The sequence below is a fragment of the Pollachius pollachius genome (assembly GCF_949987615.1).
Source record: "Pollachius pollachius genome assembly, chromosome: 14".
NCBI lineage: Eukaryota > Metazoa > Chordata > Actinopteri > Gadiformes > Gadidae > Pollachius > Pollachius pollachius.
The window spans coordinates 11,105,810-11,127,874 of record NC_136947.1 but is presented as its reverse complement, the minus strand read 5'-3'; the positions used below and the strand labels follow the sequence as shown (position 1 = coordinate 11,127,874).

The 22,065-nt window shown below is 50.1% G+C and overlaps 2 protein-coding genes across 2 annotated transcripts in view; one reads left to right on the top strand and one right to left on the bottom strand.

The window, feature by feature from the left end:
- Positions 1-2,136: 2,136 nt before the first annotated feature.
- LOC307085737 (phospholipid phosphatase-related protein type 4-like) lies at positions 2,137-12,273 on the top strand (the record flags this gene model as incomplete). Its single annotated transcript, XM_079750599.1, has 12 exons — positions 2,137-2,234; positions 4,433-4,618; positions 5,434-5,557; positions 5,796-5,991; positions 6,481-6,538; positions 6,901-7,074; positions 8,525-8,660; positions 8,980-9,193; positions 9,289-9,673; positions 9,854-10,099; positions 10,352-10,484; positions 11,138-12,273. The coding sequence occupies exons 1-12, from the start codon at positions 2,151-2,153 to the stop codon at positions 12,271-12,273; spliced, it is 3,072 nt and encodes a 1,023-aa protein (XP_079606725.1). The 5' UTR covers positions 2,137-2,150.
- Positions 12,274-17,088: 4,815 nt separating this feature from the next.
- LOC307085736 (polypyrimidine tract-binding protein 2-like) overlaps positions 17,089-22,065 on the bottom strand; it is a 12,620-nt gene continuing 7,643 nt past the window's right edge. Inside the window, exons 13-16 of the mRNA XM_079750598.1 lie at positions 21,414-21,530; positions 20,810-20,909; positions 18,310-18,387; positions 17,089-18,091 (exon numbers count right to left, since the gene is read on the bottom strand). Coding sequence (XP_079606724.1) covers positions 17,962-18,091; positions 18,310-18,387; positions 20,810-20,909; positions 21,414-21,530 — 425 coding nt within the window. The 3' untranslated portion in view covers positions 17,089-17,961. The remainder of the gene's footprint in view (positions 18,092-18,309; positions 18,388-20,809; positions 20,910-21,413; positions 21,531-22,065) is intronic.

Here is a 22,065-nt window from a genome sequence, read left to right as displayed (position 1 = left end):
AGATGAGGAGGAGACCGGGAGAAGGTCCTCAGAGCTCCGTGAGATGAGGAGGAGACCGGGAGAAGGTCTTCAGAGCTCTGTGTGAGGAGGAGGAGACCGGGAGAAGGTCCTCAGAGCTCCGTGTGAGGAGGAGACCAAGAGAAGGTCCTCAGAGCTGTGGCCACACACTGTTCGTCATAAGAAGGCCCGCTTTGGTTGAGCACCAATGTTAATAGTTTAATACTTTCACCGACATAACTTGTGTGTCCGTCACAGTCCATGAAGGTGATGAAGGGGATGAAGGTGACAGTCCGAATGTACACAGTCCATTCGTGTATTTCAGATGGTAGTTAGTTTTAGATGGGGATTCTTTAGATCTACAAGTACGACCGTTACCAGACTAGACTTTAGATTATTTTGAACGTAGTACAAAATGATGCGTGCGTTTGTGATGAAACATGACTGCTGTAGCCGGACGTCACCAGCAGGGGCCGCTGTGGGACTACAGTGACTTTAACATAATCTAAATGAATTACAAAAGCACTAATCACAAAACAAACAGAATTAATGGGAGGAATAACTCGATGTATACACTGTAATGATAAGAGTACACAAATAATATAAAGATAAATGTTACCCCAAACCACTAAAGTTCATTTTCTGCTTAATGTAGTAACATTAGATACAGTCTAGCTCAAAGCGTAGGCCTAGCTATGTCACATTGAATGTGTGTGTGTCTGTGTCTGTGTGTGTGAGTTTGAGTGTGTGTGTGTGTGTGTGTGTGTGTGTGTGTGTGTGTCCCAGTTGGACTGGCATCATTTTAATTGGACCATGTTATTCCTGACAGAATGCCGACTAGAACAGTCCGGAACAGTCCGGAATCGTCCAGCAGAACCTCCACCTTCATCACCTTCATCACCTTCATCCCCTTCATCACCTTCATCACCTATCTCTAACGGCTCTAGAACCTGGTCCTGATGGCCAGCACAACTCTGACCTCTGACCTCTGGATTTAGGGTCATGACATCATGATGAGAATCCAACCACAGGTCAGTCTCTGTCAAGTCGCTCCGTTTGCGTTTGTCTGTCTGCCTGTCTGTCTGTCTGTCTGTCTGTCTGTGTCTCTCTCTCACTCTCTCTGTCTCTCTGTCCGTCTGTATGTCTGTCTGTCTGTCTGTCTGTCTGTCATTTATCATATCATATCACATATAGTATCATATGTATATTATATATCATACCATATATTGTATAATATATCATTTCACATAACACATCATGTATTACATCTTATATCATATCATATAACATATAATTAATCATATTCATACCATATATCATATCATCTATTATTCATCATATCAAATATAATTATATATCATGCATTAGACAATATAGCATCATTCAATATCATATAATTGATACTTAAATCTCAGTTTACATTAAATGATGATAAAATAAGGTGTGTGTGTGTATGTTTATTATGATGTGATATTATAATGTTTAATATGTTCAATCTAATGTTTAATATGTAATGTGATATATATATATATATGATGTCGGCTCCGTATGGTGACGTTAATAAAATATGTAGGTTAGCCCGGGGTAGATGTGTTGTATACCCTACACCCCGGGGGCGCGCTTCTCAGGAGCGCGCACATCGCCCACACGCACTCGCGCGTGCACTCCCCGTGCGCGGAAGCAGAAGTGGGTTTTTGGCACACGTGTGACGTCACGCCGATCGATCCGCTTTGGCGTTCTCCCCCGCGCACTCTCTCCCCCGTGCGCCCTCTCCCCCGCGCGCTCTCTCCCCCGCGCGCTCTTCCCTCTCACCTGCTGCCTCGAGCGCAGGACGCAGTCCAGAGTCAGTAGAGAGAGGAGCTGCCCGGAGCACGCGAGGCCCCGTGAGGACATCTTCCTCTTCTTCTGCAGAACCTCCGCGCTCTGCTGTCCGCGCGCCCCCTCCTCCTCTGAGCGCGCGGCCGGTTCTGAGGAGCAGGTTCTAAATCCTGAGGATGAGGAGGGGATGGAGACGTTAACCTCCCGCCGTTAACCTCCCGCCGTGAACCACCTGCTCGCTCGAAGCTGCTTATCGTGAGTCCGCCAAAATTAAGACGGGGATCAAATACGACCCCCTGTCTCCCGGTTACCGGAGAGACCCCCGCGCGCACGCCATGTCTCGCGCCAAGGAGCGGCTGAAAGGCGGGAAGGAGACGAAGGATAGCGTCACCCTTCTGCCCTGCTTTTATTTTGTGGAGGTGAATTACCTGTCTGTCTGATTACCTCTCTGACTGTCTGTCACAGTTCACCTATGACTACATGTCGGTCTGTGTGTCTCACTGTTTAACCAACATACCTGTCTGTCTGTCTACCTGTCTCAGTGTTTACCGGTCTATCTTCCTGTCAGTCTTTACTGTCTGTCTATTTACCTGTCTGAGTGATTACCTGTCTGTCTGTCCCGTGTCCGTCTGTTTCTCTGATAGGTGGGGGCTGATCCTGTTGTTTGACTGACAGGTCGACCAGCCAATGAGAACATTGTTTCTATCTACATGTCTGTCTGTATCTACCTGTCCGTCCCTCCGCTGTCTCTCAACCCGCCAACCTGCTGTCGGTCTCTCTACGTGTCTGCCCCTCCACATGTCTCTCTATCCACTGTCTGTCTCTCTATGTATCTGTCTCTCCACCTGTCTCTATCCAATGTCTGTCTCTGGTGTCAGTCTTTCAACCTGTTTCTCCATCTACTGTCTCTCTACCCGTCTGTTCTTTCTACTGTCTGTGTGTGTCGAACATCTATCTGAATCTGTCAGTCAATCTGTCTGTCCGACCTTCTGTCTGGATGCCTCTGACGCTGTCCATCTCCCTACCTGTCTGTCTGTCCGCCTCCGAGGGTGTGTGTGTTTGGTGAGACAGCTGTCGATGGAGGCTGGTTATAAAGAGAGGCTGGCTGGAGGCTGGTGTTAAGAGGCTGTGATAAAGAGAGGCTGTGATAAGAGGCTGTGATAAAGAGAGGCTGTGATAAGAGGCTGTGATAAAGAGAGGCTGTGATAAAGAGAGGCTGTGATAAGAGGCTGTGATAAAGAGAGGCTGTGATAAGAGGCTGTGATAAAGAGAGGCTGTGATAAGAGGCTGTGATAAAGGGAGGCTGTGATAAAGAGAGGCTGTGATAAGAGGCTGTGATAAGAGGCTGTGATAAAGGGAGGCTGTGATAAAGAGAGGCTGTGATAAGAGGCTGTGATAAAGAGAGGCTGTAATAAGAGGCTGTGATAAAGAGAGGCTGTGATAAGAGGCTATGATTAAGAGAGGCTGTGATAAAGAGAGGCTGGCTAGAGGCTGGTGATAAGAGGCTGTGATAAACAGAGGCTGGCTGGAGGCTGGTGATAAGAGGCTGTGATGCAGAGGGTGTGTGGATGATGGCTGTTGAAGCAGCCTCCCCCGGCCGCGTGGCTCCTCTGGGCTCCTCCACGGTGGAGCAGGCCGGGTAGCCCTCTATCCATTGGTTGATGACCGTGGTGCGCTGCAGACCCCCCGGTGCATGTGCTGAGGCTGGGTTCACCTGTTGCACATTGATTACCCAACGTGCAACAGGTGTGCAGCCTCAACGGCGTGTCCAATCAGACTCGGCCAGGTGAGGCTGCTTCAACCAGCCGTCACCCACACACTCCCACGGTCGTTATGGTGATGACCATTTTGGTGAACGGCTGAATGGTGCGTCTGTTCAAATGTTCCAGCAGCAAGGGATTGTGGAACAGCAGCACCTCCTTTCCTCTGGTGAAGGACGCTCCAGTGTACCCTACGCTGAAGGAAGCGCTGAGGCTCCTCTCCTCAGCATTAGAGTCAGGCCAGCTCCATCATGGCTGCTGCTGAGAGACTTCCGGGTATTTCAGTCAGAACCTTCCTCAGCTAAAGGACTCCGACTGCAGCCTGTGTCTCCTGCAGTCACACCATCCTACCCACGATGCTGCCGATGTCGGTGGTTGCTAGGCAACATGGCTCTCTGAATGGAAGTATTTTTGTATCTGCGAGTTGCAAGGAAAACATCTCAATAACAATCTCCTCTTCACTCCAGCACACCAGAGGGTCGAATGGCTCAGATTCCAAATCATAATCATAATAATGTGCTGAAATACATATTATATATCATGTATTTATTGTCTATTTGGGCACAATTTAATATCAGTATTGCATAAATAAAATGAGCAATATGACAATGAATGCTGACAGAATACCAACACACATCATTCTTTCACACATGTTATGACACAACATCTTTTCCGTCACATAGTGTGTGTGGTTTTTTTGTGTAACTTCCTGTGTCTAACTGGTGTTGACCTTAACAGGCGTGTGATGAGGATCCACCTGGGATTGGCCAAGACCTTTCGTAGTGGTTGGTCTCTTTCCTGTCATGGCCGCCGACAACCTCTGACATCTGACCTCTGACCTGTGCTCTGTGTCCCAGCTGCCTATCCTGGCATCGTCAGTGGTCAGCTTGTACTTCCTGGAGCTGACCGACTTTTTCCAGCCGGTGCATTCTGGGTACAGCTGCAGTGACCGCAGTCTGTCTCTGCCCTACATCCTGCCCAGACAGGAAGTCTGCCCCCTCCTGCTCCTCTTCAGCCTGGCCTTCGCGGCTCCTGCTGCCACGGTAACCACACTCCTGACTAGCCCAGTTAGCTCTGTGCTAACAGGATGCTAGCCAGATATGATCCTGGTAGCTGATTGGTTGATCAATGTGTCTGTCATCATATCCTGGTAGCTGATTGGTTGATCAATGTGTGTGTCATCATATCCTAGTAGCTGATTGGTTGATCATTGTGTCTGTCATCATATCCTGGTAGCTTGTCTCTCAGTGATTTCCAGGCTGGTCTAATTTTTGGATACAAGACAAGATATTCTCCTCCTTCAAGGGTGGAGTCAGATTCTCCCAAGCTGTCGGTGCCAGTATGTGATTGGCTGCTGTGTGTGTGGGTGCGTGTGTGTGTGTGTGTGTGTGTGTGTGTGTGTGTTTGCATGTGTCCGTGCGTGCGTGTGCATGCATGCATGCATGTGTGTGTCTGTGTGTGCGCGTGTGTGTCCTCGCGCGTGTGTGCGTGCGTGTGTGCATGAGTGTGTCTGTGCGTGCCTCTGCTTGCGTGTGTGCACGCCTGTGCGTGCGTGCCGGTGCATGTGTATGTGCGTGCGTGTGCGGGCCTGTGTGCGTGTGTGTCCGTGCCTGTGCGTATGCGTACCTGTGCCTGCGTGTGTGCGTGCCGGCGTGTGCGTGTGTGTGCGTGGGCATGCCTGTGCGTGAGTGTGTGTGTGTACTTGCCTGTGCGTGTGTGTGTGTGTGCCTGTGTGTGTGCGTGCCTGTGCGTGCCTGTGCGTGTGTGTGTGTGCGTGTGTGCGTGCCTGTGCGTATGCGTGCCTGTGCGTGTGTGCGTGCCTGTGCGTGTGCGTGCCTGTGTGTGCGCATCTCGGTAGATCCTGCTGGGGGAGGCGGTGTTGTTCTGCTACCTGTCCCGCCGCTCGGGTCACAGCGAGGCTCACATCAACGCCGCCGGCTGCAACTTCAACCCCTACATCCGCCGGGCCGTGCGCTTCATAGGTACACACACACACCTCCACCTGTCAGACACCTCCACCTCTCAGACACACACCTCCACCTCTCAGACACACACACCTCCACCTCTCAGCCACACACTCACCTCCATCCGGTGCCTCAGAGACGCAGCAGTCTTCTGATCGCTCAGTCAGTGATCACCTGACGTGAACAGAGGGGCGAGTCTTGTTCACCCTTGGTGGTACTGCAGTGTGATTGGCTAACGGTGGCCGTGGCTCCATAGGTGTGCATGTGTTCGGGCTGTGTGTGACGGCGCTGATCACGGACGTGCTGCAGCTGTCCACCGGGCAGCACGCCCCCTACTGGCTGGCCGTCTGCCGGCCCAACCTCACCCACATCAACCTCTCCAGCTGTGAGGACGCCTTCATCCTGGAGGACATCTGCTCAGGCCCCGACCCTGCCCTCATCAGCACCGGGAGGCAGGGCACACTGCCTCTAGACCTGTCTGTCTGTCTGTCCATCTATACACCTGTCTGTGTCTTGGTCTGTCTGTCTGTCTGTATCTGTCTCTATACCTGTCTGCCTCTAGACCTGTCCGTCTCTCTGTCTGTCGCTCTGTCTGTCTGTCTCTATCTGTCTGTCTGTCTCTCTATACCTGTCTGTCTCTAAAATTGTCTGTCTCTCTTTACTTTTCCATCTCTCGATCTTTCTGTTGTCCTCTAACAACTTTATTTCTCTCTCTACACACACACACACACACACACACACACACAAACACACACACAAACACAAACACACACACACAAATTAAAAGTTAGTTTAGTACTTTATAAGTCCCTTCATTTTTTATGCAAATTAAATGAATATGCATATTAAACTGTCCTCAACTGTCTGGCCAGTCAGGACACAGAGACAGCTTGCTCATTAGCATAACATTAGCATAACCTACATCTGTGTCCTCTCTCTAGGAAGTCTTTTCCTTCCCAGCATGCAACTCTGGCTGCTTTCGCTGCTGTTTACATCTCTGTAAGTACCCCCCCCCTCCAAAACACACACACACACACCCTACATACACCAGGTGTATTCTTACCTCTTACTATCTCTCAATTCAATTAAATTCTCTCTCTCACCAGCTAGCTAACTTCTCTCTCTCTCTAGCTAGCTACCCTCTCGCTCTCTCCCTCCTCTCTCTCTCTCTCTCTCTCTCTCTCTCTCTCTCTCTCTCTCCAGCTAGCTAACCTCTCTCTCTCTCTCTCTCTCTCTCTCTCTCTCTCTCCAGCTAGCTAACTTCTCTCTCTCTCTCTCTCTCTCTCTCTTTCCAGCTATCTAACCTCTCTCTCTCTCCCTCTCTCTCTCTCTCCCTCTCTAACCTGTTCCTCTGTCCTCAGATGTATTTCAACGCGGTGCTGACGGACTCTGCTAAGCTGCTGAAGCCAGTCCTGGTGTTCAGCTTCGTGCTGCTGGCGGTTCTGGCCGGTCTGACGCGCCTCATCCAGTTCAGGAACCACCCGGGAGACGTGTACGCAGGCTGGCTGCTAGGGGGCGCCATCGCCGTCTACCTGGTACACACTACACTACACTACACCCAACACTACACTACACTACACTACACTACACTACACACTACACCCTACACACTACACTACACTACACCCAACACTACACTACACCCAACACTACACACTACACTACACTACACCCAACACTACACTACACTACACTACACTACACTACACTACACACTACACCCTACACACTACACTACACTACACCCAACACTACACTACACACTACACTACACTACACACTACACTGCACTACACTACACTACACACTACACTACACCCAACACTACACTACACACTACACTACACTACACACTACACTGCACTACACTACACACTACACTACACTACACCCAACACTACACTACACTACACCCAACACTACACTACACTACACACTACACTACACTACACTACACTACACTACACTACACCCAACACTACACTACACTACACTACACACTACACTGCACTACACTACAATGCACTACACTACACTACACTACACCCAACACTACACTACACTACACACTACACTGCACTGCACTACACTACACTACACTACACTACACCCAACACTACACTACACTACACTGCACTACACTACACCCAACACTACACTACACTACACTACACTAAACACTACACTGCACTACACTACACTACACTACACTACACTACACTACACACTACACACTACACTGCACTACACTACACTACACACTACACCCTACACACTACACTGCAGTACACTACACTACACACTACACCCTACACACTACACTGCACTACACTACACTACACCCAACACTACACTACACTACACTACACTAAACACTACACCCAACACTACACTACACTACCCTAAACACTACACTACACTGCACTACACTACACACTACACTGCACTACACCCAACACTACACTACACTGCACTACACTACACTACACTACACACTACACTACACACTACACACTACACTACACTACACTACACTAAACACTACACCCTACACACTACACTACACTACACTAAACACTACACACTACACCCTACACACTACACTGCACTACACTACACACTACACTACACTACACTACACACTACACACTACACCCTACACACTACACTACACTACACTACACCCAACACTACACTACACTACACACTACACCCTACACACTACACTACACTACACTACACTACACTACACAACACTACACTACACTACACAACACTACACACTACCCTACACACTACAGACTACAGACTAAACTACACAATACACTACACTACACTACCCTACACACTACAGACTACACACTACACTACACAATACAGACTACAGACTAAACTACACAATACACTACACTACACACTACAGACACAAACACTACACACCACACTACACTACACACTACACTACACGTGTGTGTGTCTTTGTAGGGGGTGTATGCGGTGGGTAACTTCCAGCCCAGTGAGGATCACTCCAGGACCCGCCCCCCTCCCCCCCTGCTGAGGGAGCCCCCCCTCTCCTCTCTCCCCAACGTCAGCCAATCAGCAGCCAGCAACACTCACCAAGGTAACAGCATCGCTGACTGTGGGATGGAGTGATTGATATACAGAGGGAGAAAGAGAGAGAGAGTGAGAGAGAAAGAGAGAGAGAGAAAGAGAGAGAGAGAGTGAGAGAAAAAGAGAGAGAGAGAAAGAGAGAAAAAGAGAGAGAGAGTGAGAGATAAAGAGAGAGAGAGAGAGAGAGAGAGAGAGAGTGAGAAAAAGAGAGAGAGAGTGAGAGATAAAGAGAGAGAGAGAGAGAGAGAGTGAGAGAGAGAGATCTTGTATCAGAAGGCTTCCTGTGTTGTTGTGACACTCTCACCGCACTTCCTGCTTCTCTCTGATAGGCCACCACACCCTGGCTCCCAGCCAACCAGAGCCCATCCTCACACGGTCCTCATCCCACACGCTGTCCCCGAACCAATCAGAGCCGATCCTGACCAGAAGCTCCTCCTACCGCGAGCCGTCCAGCTACAAGCGGTCTAGCGCCGAGGTCCAGATCATCACCGGGCCGCTCGGTAACCATGACAACGCCCTGGCCTTCAGCAGTACCCTGCCCAGGTAGACCCCCCCCCCCCCCCACCCCCACACACCTTCACCCCCCCTCCATCTGATGACTGGCTGACTGTACTGCCCTCCTCTGGCCCCTCCCCCAGGTCCCACGGAGGCTCTTCATTGGAGGGTGTGGAGGGGCGTGTCCCGCGGCGCCACGCCTCCAGCCACTCCTCTATGGACTCCACCAGATCAAAGCAGCTCCTCAGCCAATGGAAGAACAGGAACGACAACAGGAAGCTGTCACTCCAGGTGATGGACGGGGTAAGGCCCGCCTCCGGCCCTGCGTCCTCCCCTCAGAGGAACAGCATGGAGCTACGCTGCTCCTCCGAGCCCTCCGCCATGGGCCTGGAGGCAGAGCTCCGTGCAGGGACCCACCTGCCTTCAGCCGCTGGAATGGAGATGGAGCTCCGAGCTGGGGCTCACATACCGGCCCAGTATATGAAGCTAGCAGCTAGCTCGGTTCCTCTGGTGAACCAGCAACACCTGGTCCAGAACCAGCCCCACCTGGTCCAAAACCAGCACCTCCTAGTCCAGAACCAGCTGCACCTGGTACACAACCAGCCCCACCTGGTCCACAACCAAACCCTTATGTCCCAGAACCAGCCCCACCTAGTCCAGAACCAGCACCACCTGGTGCAGAACCAGCACCACCTAGTCCAGAACCAGCCCCACAATGGGACCAGCGGGCTGACGGGAGGGGCCCGGGTCTCCATCCAATCTCGGCCAGGATCCTCCCAATTGGTCCACATCCCTGAGGAGGACAACCCCGCCCCCAAGGACCAGGAGAGTGAATCGGAGGACAGCATGATGGACGGGGGCGGGTCTGTGAGGGAGAAGTGGATGCGAGTCGCTGAGAAGACGACGCTGCCCTGCAGACCGCTGAGCGCCGGCGGGCAGCCCCGCATCCTGCAGGTAGGCCAGGTGATAGCCTGTACCTCTGTGTTACAGGTGATAGCCTGAACCTCTGTGGGCCAGGGGATCGCCTGAACCTCTGTGGGCCAGGGGATAGTCTGAACCTCTGTGGGCCAGGGGATCGCCTGAACCTCTGTGGGCCAGGGGATAGTCTGAACCTCTGCGGGCCAGGGGATCGCCTGTACCTCTGTGTTCCAGGTGATAGCCTGTACCTCTGTGGGCCAGGGGATAGCCTGTACCTCTGTGTTCCAGGTGATAGCCATGTCCAAGCAGCAGGGTTTGCTTCACTCGCCGCGGTCTGAGGACGGCGGCTCCATCCGGTACCGCGCCCTGACGGACCTGGACCCCTCACCCCCCGCCTCCACCACCGGCCCTGGGGGAGGAGGTAGGACCACCTCAGACCTGGGAACTCCTCAGACCCCTTAAAGGACTGTTCCAGGGGGAGGAGAGGGGGAGAGGGAGGAGAGGGGGGAGAGGACGGAGAGGGGGATGGGGAGGAGTGGAGGAGAGGGAGGAGAGGGGGGAGAGGGAGGAGAGGGGGAATGGGGAGGAGAGGAGGAGAGGGAGGAGAGGGGGGGAGGGAGGAGAGGGGGGATGGGGAGGAGAGTAGGAGAGGGGGGGAGAGGGGGATGGGGAGGAGAGGAGGAGAGGGAGGAGAGGGGGGAGAGGGAGGAGAGGGGGGAGGGGGAGGAGAGGGGGAGAGGGAGGAGAGGGGGAGAGGGAGGAGAGGGGGGGAGGGGGAGGAGAGGGGGAGAGGGAGGAGAGGAGGAGAGGGAGGGGGGGAGGGGGAGGAGAGGGGGAGAGGGAGGAGAGGGGGGAGGGGGAGAGGGAGGAGAGGGGGGGAGGGGGAGGAGAGGGGGAGAGGGAATAGAGGGGGGAGGGGGAGGAGAGGGGGGAGGGGGAGGAGAGAGGGAGGAGAGGGGGGAGGGGGAGGTCGACAGGGGAGGAGAGGGGTCCTCAGGGACAGGGTCTCAGGGTGTAGCGGTGGAGCTCTGCTCCTGGCGTTAACAAAAGGCGGTCCGTTGTGGTGGTCCGCAGGAGGTCTGGAGAGGAGTGGCAGCATCGTCCGGGTGGACGCCCACCCTGAGGCCCGCTCCTCCAAGCCGGTGGTGAAGCCCCCCAGCACCGACGGTAGCGGCTCCTGGCGGTGGCGGCCCCCAGACCAGCGGGCGTCGTTGCGCCAGTCAGCCTTCGCCCTGAACGAGCTTGGCGACCTCAGCGACCTCCAGGACCTCAGCCACCACGCCGATGGCGGCGACTCGCTGAAGGACAGCAGCTCTCTGGATGGCCGCCGCGGCGCCATGGGCACGGAGAGCGACGGGGGCGGGGGGGAGGGGGGGGAGGGGGAGGGGGTCTATGCCAACCACCCCCATGTGGTCCACCCGCTGCACCCCCTCCACCCTAGTAACCCCGGCAACAGCAGCCACCAGAGCAGCTTCAACCTCCCCCCCGCACCCAGCGCCCACCCCCACTTCAACCCCAACAGTACCGTCACCTTCGCCCCTCCTTTCCATCCCCACCCGCAGGCCCTCACCACCATCAGGGTCACGCCGGTGGACGGGGGCGGGGCGGGGAGCGACGCGGGCTCCGACTGCCCGTCGGGGGCGTCGTCCAGCCGGGAGTCCACCCTGCGGAGGACGGGAGGCGGGGCGCAGGACCGGGGGCCCAGCCCCGACGCCCACGGCCCCCCCCGCCTCTACGACGCTGACGGGGGCAACCGCTTCCATGACAACCCCAATGACCATTTCCAAGACAACCCTAACAACCGTTACCATGACAATCCCGCCAGCTATTTCCACGACAACCCAAACAGTCATTTCCAAGAGAACCCTAACAACCGTTTCCGTGACAACCCTAACAACCGTTTCCATGACAGCCCTAACAACCATTTCCATGACAACCCCAATAACCCCAACAGCCGTTTCCATGACAATCCTAACAACCGTTTCCAAGAGAACCCGAACGGTCGTTTCCATGACAACCCCAACAATCATTTCCATGACAACCCAAACGTCCGTTTTCAAGAGAACCCCAACGGCCGTTTCCCGGACCACCCAAACCACCCCAGACCTCCTCAAGGCTTCTTCAACCGGCCGGGCCCCACCCCCCCGCCTACCCTGCCTCGCCCCGTGCTGGGCCACACCCCCCCCCCCCACGTTGGGCCTGGCCTATAAAGAGTAACAACAACAGGATCATCAGCACTTGACCCAGAGCTCCCAGCTCCTCACACTAGCTCCCGACTGGCCAATAGGAATCCAGAGGTGAATCTCTGGATATGGAATGTTGAGCTAATGGAACCAGTGTCCCGATTGGCTGGCGCCATGGTGATCAGACACTGGACTAGCCTGCTGTATCCGCATCAACAGACTTACTGATAAACATACTTTCTGTACATTATGTGCACCTTGCTTCACTTCACCCCTAAGCCTTTGATTCGCTAGGAGTACAGAGCCACGCCTTAAAACCCTCAGCTGTCCAATGGGGAGGGACTTGGCTGGCGGCCACATTGCTACCATGGGCAACATTTGGTTCACATCTCTTCTGCTGAAGCACAGATGTCCTGAGGAGATATCGACTGTCACTGGTGCTGTGTGACCATCGTTAGGGCTATTCACTATTAACGAAGAAGAAGGCAATAAAGTCATCACCATGGATACAAACTAAACAAGTGTTTACCGCCCCAGAAACCCTCTCTGATTGGTTAATATGACCTTTACATTTGTCTGATTGGTTTAAGACCTTTATATTCATAGCTATTTACATCTGTTTGTTCTCGTATTTTTATGATTACATTATTATTATTATTATTGAGCGTGTTCATTTCAAATGTAACTAAGTGAAGTAACTAAACCTTGGATTACTATTAAGTTCCTCTAGCGTGGTGTAGGGTCTAGCGATGAGGAGGAAGGCTGCTCGCTCTACTCTCCATTAAGGCGTGTTGTGGTCGCGGTTCAGCCAGCTGGAGCACAGGAGTTCCGCTCTCCTCAACACTCCCAGACCGTAGGAACACTCTTTAGGAACCGTTTTGAAACATCCTTTTAGATATGATTCTTTGTATTAAAACAAGATGTAAAGTTGGAATAAGGCTGAATGGGATATTTGCATCACGTTCTTGGTCCTATTTCTAGTTCTTATTTCCGACATGGCAGCTGGCCTCTGACAGGCTGCAAACCGCGGTCTGAACACGAAGTACAATTATTCTATTAACATGAGAAGAGGTCCTGTTAGTTAGTTGGAGACTATATTAAGCTATCCTAGCCGACCGTGGATGTATTTTCATTTGCAGCAGATCTGGGTTTATTTATGCATGTGACGACCACGCCCAGGTGAACTCTCTCCCCCCGCGTCATAACGCTACGTATCTCTAGCCATACCGCTGCCGTGTGCGTCATAGCTAACCGTGTCAGTACGTTCTACTGTGATATGCTAATAGGTTTGCCACAGTTGCTAGCATCACTTGTACAACAGAAGCGTGTTCTGTCCTGCTAGCTAGTAAAGTGCTATGCTTCCTAGGACCGTCGTTCATCCTATGCTGATCACACTTTATACTAAAAACTATCTATAGATATGTATTACAAATGTTTTGAATATTGGTAACAATCAATGTTATTTTTGTGTTGACTCTGTATTACTGATATTATAGATATTTTTGATGACCATCAAGTCAATTATCTTTTTCTAACTTTATGCCACTGCCATGACAACTTTAACCGTGGTTGCTAGGCCTCCCCCGTGGTTGCTAGGCTATGCCTGTGGTTGCTAGGCCTTCCCTGTGGTGGCTAGGCCTTCTCCGTGGTTGCTAGGCCTTCCCCGTGGTTGCTAGGCTATGGTCGCTAGGTTTATGAAGGTGTAGAGCAGGAGGCGGTCAAATCCCTTCAATTGTCATGACGATAATCTGATCCAATTTGTTTAACGTGAGAATTAAATTATATTTTAACATAAATTATATAATTTATAACATTTAAATTACATAGTATAATAATATCATAACATATAAGTTATATTATATATGTAGGCTGGCATTAATTCCCTACTGTAGGATGCTGAGCTGTTGTCATGGTAACCCAATAGATGGCCATTAAATGGTTGTGAATATCCAATATGAAGTGATAATGTGGTGATGTTTCCCTTGATGGACTGGGCTAACTTTTTAAAACATGATAGCACAACTAACAGTTGCCTGTGTTGCAAGGTTTTCTAGAACTGTAAAAAGACATTTGTATTCAGAGCGATCTATGTATACCCTAAATGTGAACGCCACTGTGGTTGGTTTATTAAATATTTTATAAAAATAATGTCTCTGTTACAGAACAATCAAGACTGGGACCAATCCCTGATAAACTAGTTTTGAACTGCACATGTGTTTATAAGCTAAAACAAGCTCTCAAGTTTGGCTTTAGTTCTCTTGTCTAGAGATAACATGATGCTGGTTATAGGGACTCTTAGCTTTTGCATACCTCTGTGGCTATAGCATCCTCTGTGGCAATAGCTCAAATGTGTAGCTATAGCTACCACCAAGCTAGCTACCTCTGTGGAAGTAGCCAACTGGGTGGATATAGCTACCACACAGCCAGCTACCTGTGTGGCTATGGCTAGTGTGTGTGGCTATGGCTAGTGTGTTTGGATATAGATACCGTGATTGGTTATAGCTAACTGTATTGTTATAGCTAGCATGTTTGGCTATAGCTACCACCTAGCTAGCTATTGTTTGGACATAGAGTCCTTACTGTTAGTGACAACAGTTCAGAGAACAGCATTAGTTCCTCTGTGAGTGGCGCCTGATCCTAAATGGGTCAGAAGAACAGCGATGACCTCATTAGAGACCTGATGGGAGGCTGGCAGAGGGTCGCCATGGACACCAGGCTGCAGGAGGTGTTTCTCTTCATCCCTTTAGATTTCTTATCACCTCTTCCCCCTTGACACAAACACACACACCTCTAAACAGAACTAGTAGCGCATGTGAACAACACTGCTGCAAGCTCCCAGCCTCCGCAGTGTTGCCATAGTAACAATAGAGATGAGCCTGGCTTTATAAAAAAAATGGGGGGTTGAGGAGAGAAGATTGAGGACAGAGAGATGATGAGAAGGAAAGAGACCAAGAGGAGGAAGAGGAGAGAGAGAGATGGCGATAGAGAGAAAAGAGATGAAGAGGGAGAGAGAGAGAAGGATGAGAGAGAGCTTGATGTAGAGAGATGGAGAGAGAGATGGAGGGAGAGAGAGAGAGAGAGAGAGAGGGGGGGGGAGAGAGATGGAGAGGTAGATGTGAGATGTAGAGTGAAAGGGGAAGAGTTCAAGGAGAGCCTCTATGGTATTTATCGCTCTGCTTTGATTGGTTCGATTGAATTTCACCATGGCAACGGGTCGCCGGCCCTTACATTGACATTAATGTAGCTTTATATCCTCTTTAGACCAATCAGAATAACACTTCCTGATCTGTAGACCAATCAGAATAACACTTTCTGATCTGCAGACCAATCAGAATAACACTTCCTGATCTGTAGACCAATCAGAATAAGAAAAGGGGTCAACCCATAATGCATCGGCAAGGCCATAGGAACACGGGCTAGCAGTGATGCTACCCTGGCGTAGTGTCATCACTCTACGGTTTTGTTTGACGTCCTGAAACCAACTGAAGCCGGAGGCTCTCTGCACGTCTTCACCTGAACATGTGTTATCAGTTCAACTCCCCACACTGGGCTGGCTATTCTTAAAACAGCAGCGAGTTAGAGACTATAAAGACTAGTCTCAGGGGCACACATTTCACCTCTTGTTTACATCAAGGTGAACAGACGTGTGAAGTTTATTCCGGTGTGAAAATGCAGGAAATTATCCCTTGTGAAGCCAATTCTGTGCGTTTCAATGGCAACATAGATGTGTTGCTGTCAGCCACCACCTCCTGACCTGGAAGATGCGCTAATGTTTGAGGCTGGTCTTTTTATTCAGAGTTGTCTCTGACATCGACAATGACGGCAACCAGAGCCGACTACAGCTCTCAACAGGCGGCGAGGGAATTATTGGTGAATTTTCCACCAGAACCAGCACGCGATCGTCCTGCTGAAGACCCGGACCAGCGCCCCCTGGCGGTCGTCTAGGTCTAGCGCCCCTTGGTGGTCGTCCAGGTCTAGCGTTTTATCTATTCAAGTTAGTACTCGAAATATCTATAAAAAATAGCTGCCAAGAAAAAAGCAAAAGCTACTGATAATAATAAATTATTTTAGCCTATTCTATTTCTAATAACATGTTTCAAGCTAACCACAGTTATGAATGGTTTCTTCACATAATGGATAACAACATATAAGGTTTTTAATGATTTTATAGATAAGTTATAGAACTACAGACATGGCCACTTTGCCCTTTCCGGTCATTTGACGTTTAATAAACAAAGTGCTGAGTAAGAGTCCGGCCTAGCTACAGTAGCTAGCTACCGCATGAGCGCAATTTAACGACTTAAATGTACTCCAACACAACCTAACACATGTAGGCCTACAGGTGAATAATGTATATAAAATAAGACAAATAAAATTATTCAAGGTATTAAATCTTACTTGGCAAAAAGGAAACAATAGACAGCATGAAATCGAAATAAGGGTAAAAAACCTGTTGCTCCGTAGGCTTCTTTCGGTTTTTCTGTGCAAAATGTCACTACTTTTGACGTCATGACTACGGAATCTCCTTATGGGTCCATGCTAATATGCAATCTCAATAATCATATATAACACAAAACAATAACTCAAATATGGCAAATTAGACATTTAATAAATGTGGCTCTTATAGTAGGTCTGTAATCCAGGCTTGGCCACCCTCTTTGGGTCACTAAGACCCTGTTCGGCCTCACTCAGCCTCATGAATGTCTGCGATGATGGTGAACAACTTGGTTTCCGTTGAGTAAGATTAAATGCAGGAATTTACTTTTTGGAGGGAAACATTATTCTCTATGAAGCAGGATTGAAGCCTGTTAGCGATGGAGTTTAGAGAGAGACAGGGGAGAAGACAGAGCAGGGGTCGTTTATTGAAGAGCAGATCACACACTCGGACTGGTTGATAAAAAAAGACATTTTTAATCTGAAAGTTGTGGTGCTGAGGCAGGAGTAACAAAAAAGAGAGAAAGAGAAAGAGGAGGTCAAATATACAGCAACATACAATTCTAATCTAACTTTATTTAAATAAAGGTCAGTAACAGCCTCCTTCCAGAGGGACAGACGGGGGACAGAGATCAAACAAAAGGTCAAACTCAAAAGGCACATGTACTTTGGGGCACACAGCTCCCAGCCAATCACACGACCTGACCAGGACAACATGTTACCATTCAACCAATAGCATCCCAGGTGGGAGCCTGTAGGCTTGTATCTAGTTACAACTAGTAAGAATGTTTTAAACTAGTAGTAGTTGTAAGAGGAGAGCTAGTCAGAAATCAAGTAGGTTGTTATAAATCTTCAATTTCTAAACTTAAGTGTTTTACTCAGTGATGTCGGTACAATAGAAACAACAGGACATGAGACAGGTACAAGGACATGAGACAGGTACGAGGACATGAGACAGGTACAAGGACATGAGACAGGTTCAAGGACATGTGACAGGTACAAGGACATGAGACAGGTACAAGGACATGAGACAGGTACAAGGACATGAGACAGAATGAAAGACCAGAGTCTGCTCTGGGGTCTAGGGTCTGCTCTGGGGTCTGCTCTGGGGTTCAGGGTCTGCTCTGGGGTCTAGGGTCTACTCTGGGGTTCGGGGGTCTGCTCTGGGGTCTAGGGTCTGCTCTGGGGTCTGCTCTGGGGTTCGGGGGTCTAGGGTCTTCCCTGGTGGTCTAGGGTGTTCCCTGGTGGTTCAGGGTCTTCTCTGGTGGTCTAGGGTCCAGGTCAGATGGTGGACTTGGAGAAGGACACCTTGAGGTGGTGGTTGGCCCCCATGTCGTAGTTGTGGAGGTCCATGAGCCCCTGGATGGCCTCTTCCACTGCAGACATCTGGAGCAGCGCCATCTTGTGGTCCCTGGGGAGAGAGGAGGGGTGGAGGGTTAAGGCCTCCTAGAGCTACAGGACACAAACGTCTGACAACTGGTTCAAGAGTCAAGTAGGAAATATTATGGGATGAATCACAGAAGAACAATGCTGCTGGCGTCTGGTTGATTGCTGGGATCCAGCGGACATATAAACAACCGTCTGATAGGCTAGTACTTGTGTGGGTGAGAGACAGAAAGTGGATCTTACTGGAAGAACTTGAAGGCCTTTACAGATCCTCCAGCATTGGAGAACAGGAGACGGAGATCCTCCTCGGACACGCCCTCCCTTGGGTGAGAGACATTGATATATATACAGTGGGGCAAAAAAGTATTTAGTCAGCCACCAATTGTGCAAGTTCTCCCACTTAAAAAGACGAGAGAGGCCTGTAATTTTCATCATAGGTAAACCTCAGCTATGAGACAAAATGAAAAAAAAAGTCCAGAAAATCACATTGTCTGATTTTTTAAGAATTTATTTGCAAATTATGGTGGAAAATAAGTATTTGGTCAACTACAAACCAGCAAGATTTCTGGCTGTCACAGACCTGTAACTTCTTCTTTAAGAGGCTCCTCTGTCCTCCACTTGTTACCTGTATTAATGGCACCTGTTTGAACTCCTTATAAGTATAAAAGACACCTGTCCACAACCTCAAACAGTCACACTCCAAACTCCACTATGACCAAGACCAAAGAGCTGTCCAAGGACACCAGAAACACAATTGTAGACCTGCACCAGGCTGGGAAGTCTGAATCTGCAATAGGTAAGCAGCTTGGTGTGAAGAAATCAACTGTGGGAGCAATTATTAGGAAATGGAATACATACAAGACCACTGATAATCTCCCTCGATCTGGGGCTCCACGCAAGATCTCACCCTGTGGGGTCAAAATGATCACAAGAACGGTGAACAAAAATCCCAGAACCACACGGGGGGACCTAGTGAATGACCTCCAGAGAGCTGGGACCAAAGTAACAAAGGCTACCATCACTAACACACTACGCCGCCAGGGACTCAAATCCTGCAGTGCCAGACGTGTCCCCCTGCTAAAGCCAGTGCATGTCCGGGCCCGTTTGAAGTTTGCTAGAGAGCATTTGGATGATCCAGAACAGGATTGGGAGAATGTCATATGGTCAGATGAAACCAAAGTATAACTTTTTGGTAAAAACTCAACTCGTCGTGTTTGGAGGACAAAGAATGCTGAGTTGCATCCAAAGAACACCATACCTACAGTGAAGCATGGGGGTGGAAACATCATGCTTTGGGGCTGTTTTTCTGCCAAGGGACCAGCACGTCTTATCCGTATGACGGAAAGAATGAATGGGGCCATGTATTGTGAGATTTTGAGTGAAAACCTCCTTCCATCAGCAAGGGCACTGAAGATGAAACGTGGCTGGGTCTTTCAGCATGACAATGACCCCAAACACACAGCCCAGGCAACGAAGGAGTGGCTTCGTAAGAAGCATTTCAAGGTCCTGGAGTGGCATAGCCAGTCTCCAGATCTCAACTCCATAGAAAATCTTTGGAGGGAGTTGAAAATCCGTGTGGCCCAAAAACATTACTGCTCTAGAGGAGATCTGCATGGAGGAATGGGCCAAAATACCAGCAGCAGTGTGTGAAAACCTTGTAAAGACTTACTGAAAACGTTTGACCTCTGTCATTGCCAACAAAGGGCATGTAACAAAGTATTGAGATGACCTTTTGTTATTGACCAAATACTTATTTTCCACCATAATTTGCAAATAAATTCTTTAAAAATCAGACAATGTGATTTTCTAGATTTTTTTTTTTCATTTTGTCTCTCATAGCTGAGGTATACCTATGATGAAAATTACAGGCCTCTCTCATCTTTTTAAGTGGGAGAACTTGCACAATTGGTGGCTGACTAAATACTTTTTTGCCCCACTGTATATATATATACATAAGGGATGGGCAACAATTGTCGAATAGTCGGAGTCACGTAGAAAATCGAATAATGAATGTGACTATTGTTATTTATTACACGGCTCTTCTCAATTCTGTTGAACGCTGCGTTCACTTGCATGGGCCTTCACAACTTCCGGTGGTGAATAATTTTTTGATAATTCACCGTTGCTAAGCACATAATGACCGCTGTCAAGGAAAGTGGATTTTTTTTTCTTTCGTACCACTCCGCAAGTAGCCCGGTAACTTATCAACCCCAGCGTCCTCGGTTGCTAAGCGGCGTCATCGTCTTTGGCGGACTATTTCTCTGCTGATCAACACTACGAAAGCTGGTAACAAATACATTTTAAAAAGACACACAGTGTGAAGTTATTTTTTTGGCCATAGTTTCCATATGCTAAAGACGCGTCTATTTCACCATCATACAGGCTGTGTTCAGTAAAATAAATAGCGATCTGTTTTCGGCGCATGTAGGCCTATCTGCCTAAGCCCACGTTGAAATAATTTTGATGTTGAATGATGGGGCAGTTGTTGAAATAAACAGATTGATTTCATACAAATCATAAAAGCCTCTCCCTGTGTCATTGTGTGTGCATGTATACGAGGTGTGTGTGTGCGTGCGTGCGTGCGGGGTTCTTGATTGATCGATTTTCTAATATTATTCAAATACATCCCAGCGAATATTGAATAGTATTTTTGCCAATAATTCACATCCCTAATATATATATATATATATATATATATATAGATAGATAGATAGATAGATAGATAGAGGAGGAGGTGCTTTACGGTATGTTAGAGAGGTGCAGGGTGGAGGAGGGAGGGAAGATGTTCTGGAAGTTCTTGGATCCTGGCTTCTTGAAGCGGTGGAGAGGAGATCCGGAAAAATCTGGAGGAACAACCAATCACATGTTGAGGATCCACTCCTTCTGTACAGCCTTTAATACGGACCGTCTCAAAAGGGATCCATACGTAGTTCTGACTGTTCATCATGGAACAATATAAACAGGGCCCCCTACTGGCCCCTGTAGAGGCTGTGGAACAGGGCCTCTAGTGGCCCCTGTCGAGGCTGTGGAACAGGGCCTCTACTGGCCCCTGTAGAGGCTGTGGAACAGGGCCTCTAGTGGCCCCTGTAGAGGCTGTGGAACAGGACCTCTACTGGCCCCTGAATAGGCTGTGAAACAGGGCCTCTATTGGCCCCTGTAGAGGCTGTGAAACAGGGCCTCTAGTGGCCCCTGTAGAGGCTCTAGTTGCCCCTTTAGAGGCTGAAACATGGTCTTTAGTGGCCGATGTATAGGCTGTGAAACAGGGCCCTGTAGTGGCCCCTTTAGGGGCTCCAGTGGCCCCTGTCGAGGCGGAACAGGGCCCTCTAGTGGCTGCCCAGGCAGCAGACCTTTGGTGAGCAGCTGGTCGTCCAGGCCCTCCCGCGGCAGCGCCACCGTCTGGTGCTTGGACAGCGTGACGCGCATCACCTTGGAGAACACTTTCTGACCATTCAGGTGGCTCATAGCTGGAGGAGGAGGAGGGGAGAGAGAGGAGGGAGGGGGAGGAGGGGAGGAAGAGAGGGGGGAAGGGGAGGAGGGGAGAGAGAGGAGGGAGGGGGAGAGGGAGGGGGAGGAGGGAGGGGGAGGAGAAGAGAGAGGGGGAGGAGGGGAGAGAGAGGAGGGAGGGGGAGGAGGGGAGGAGGAGGAGGGAGGGGGAGGAGGGGAGAGAGAGGAGGGAGGGGGAGGAGGGGAGAGAGGACGAGGGAGGGGGAGGAGGAGGGAGGGGAGGAGGAAGAGGAGGGAGAGAGGGAGGAGGAGAGGGGGAGGAGGGGAGAGAGAGGTAGGAGGAGAGGAAGAGGGAGGGGGAGGAGGAGGAGAGGGAGGGGGAGGAGGAGGAGGGGAGAGAGAGGAGGGAGGGGGAGGAGGGGAGAAGGAGAGGGGGGACGAGGAGGAGAAGAGAGAGGGGGAGGAGGGGAGGAGGAGAGGAGGGAGGGGGAGGAGGGGAGAAAGAGGAGGGAGGGGGAGGAGAAGAGAGAAGGATGAACAGGATCGAAAAGACAC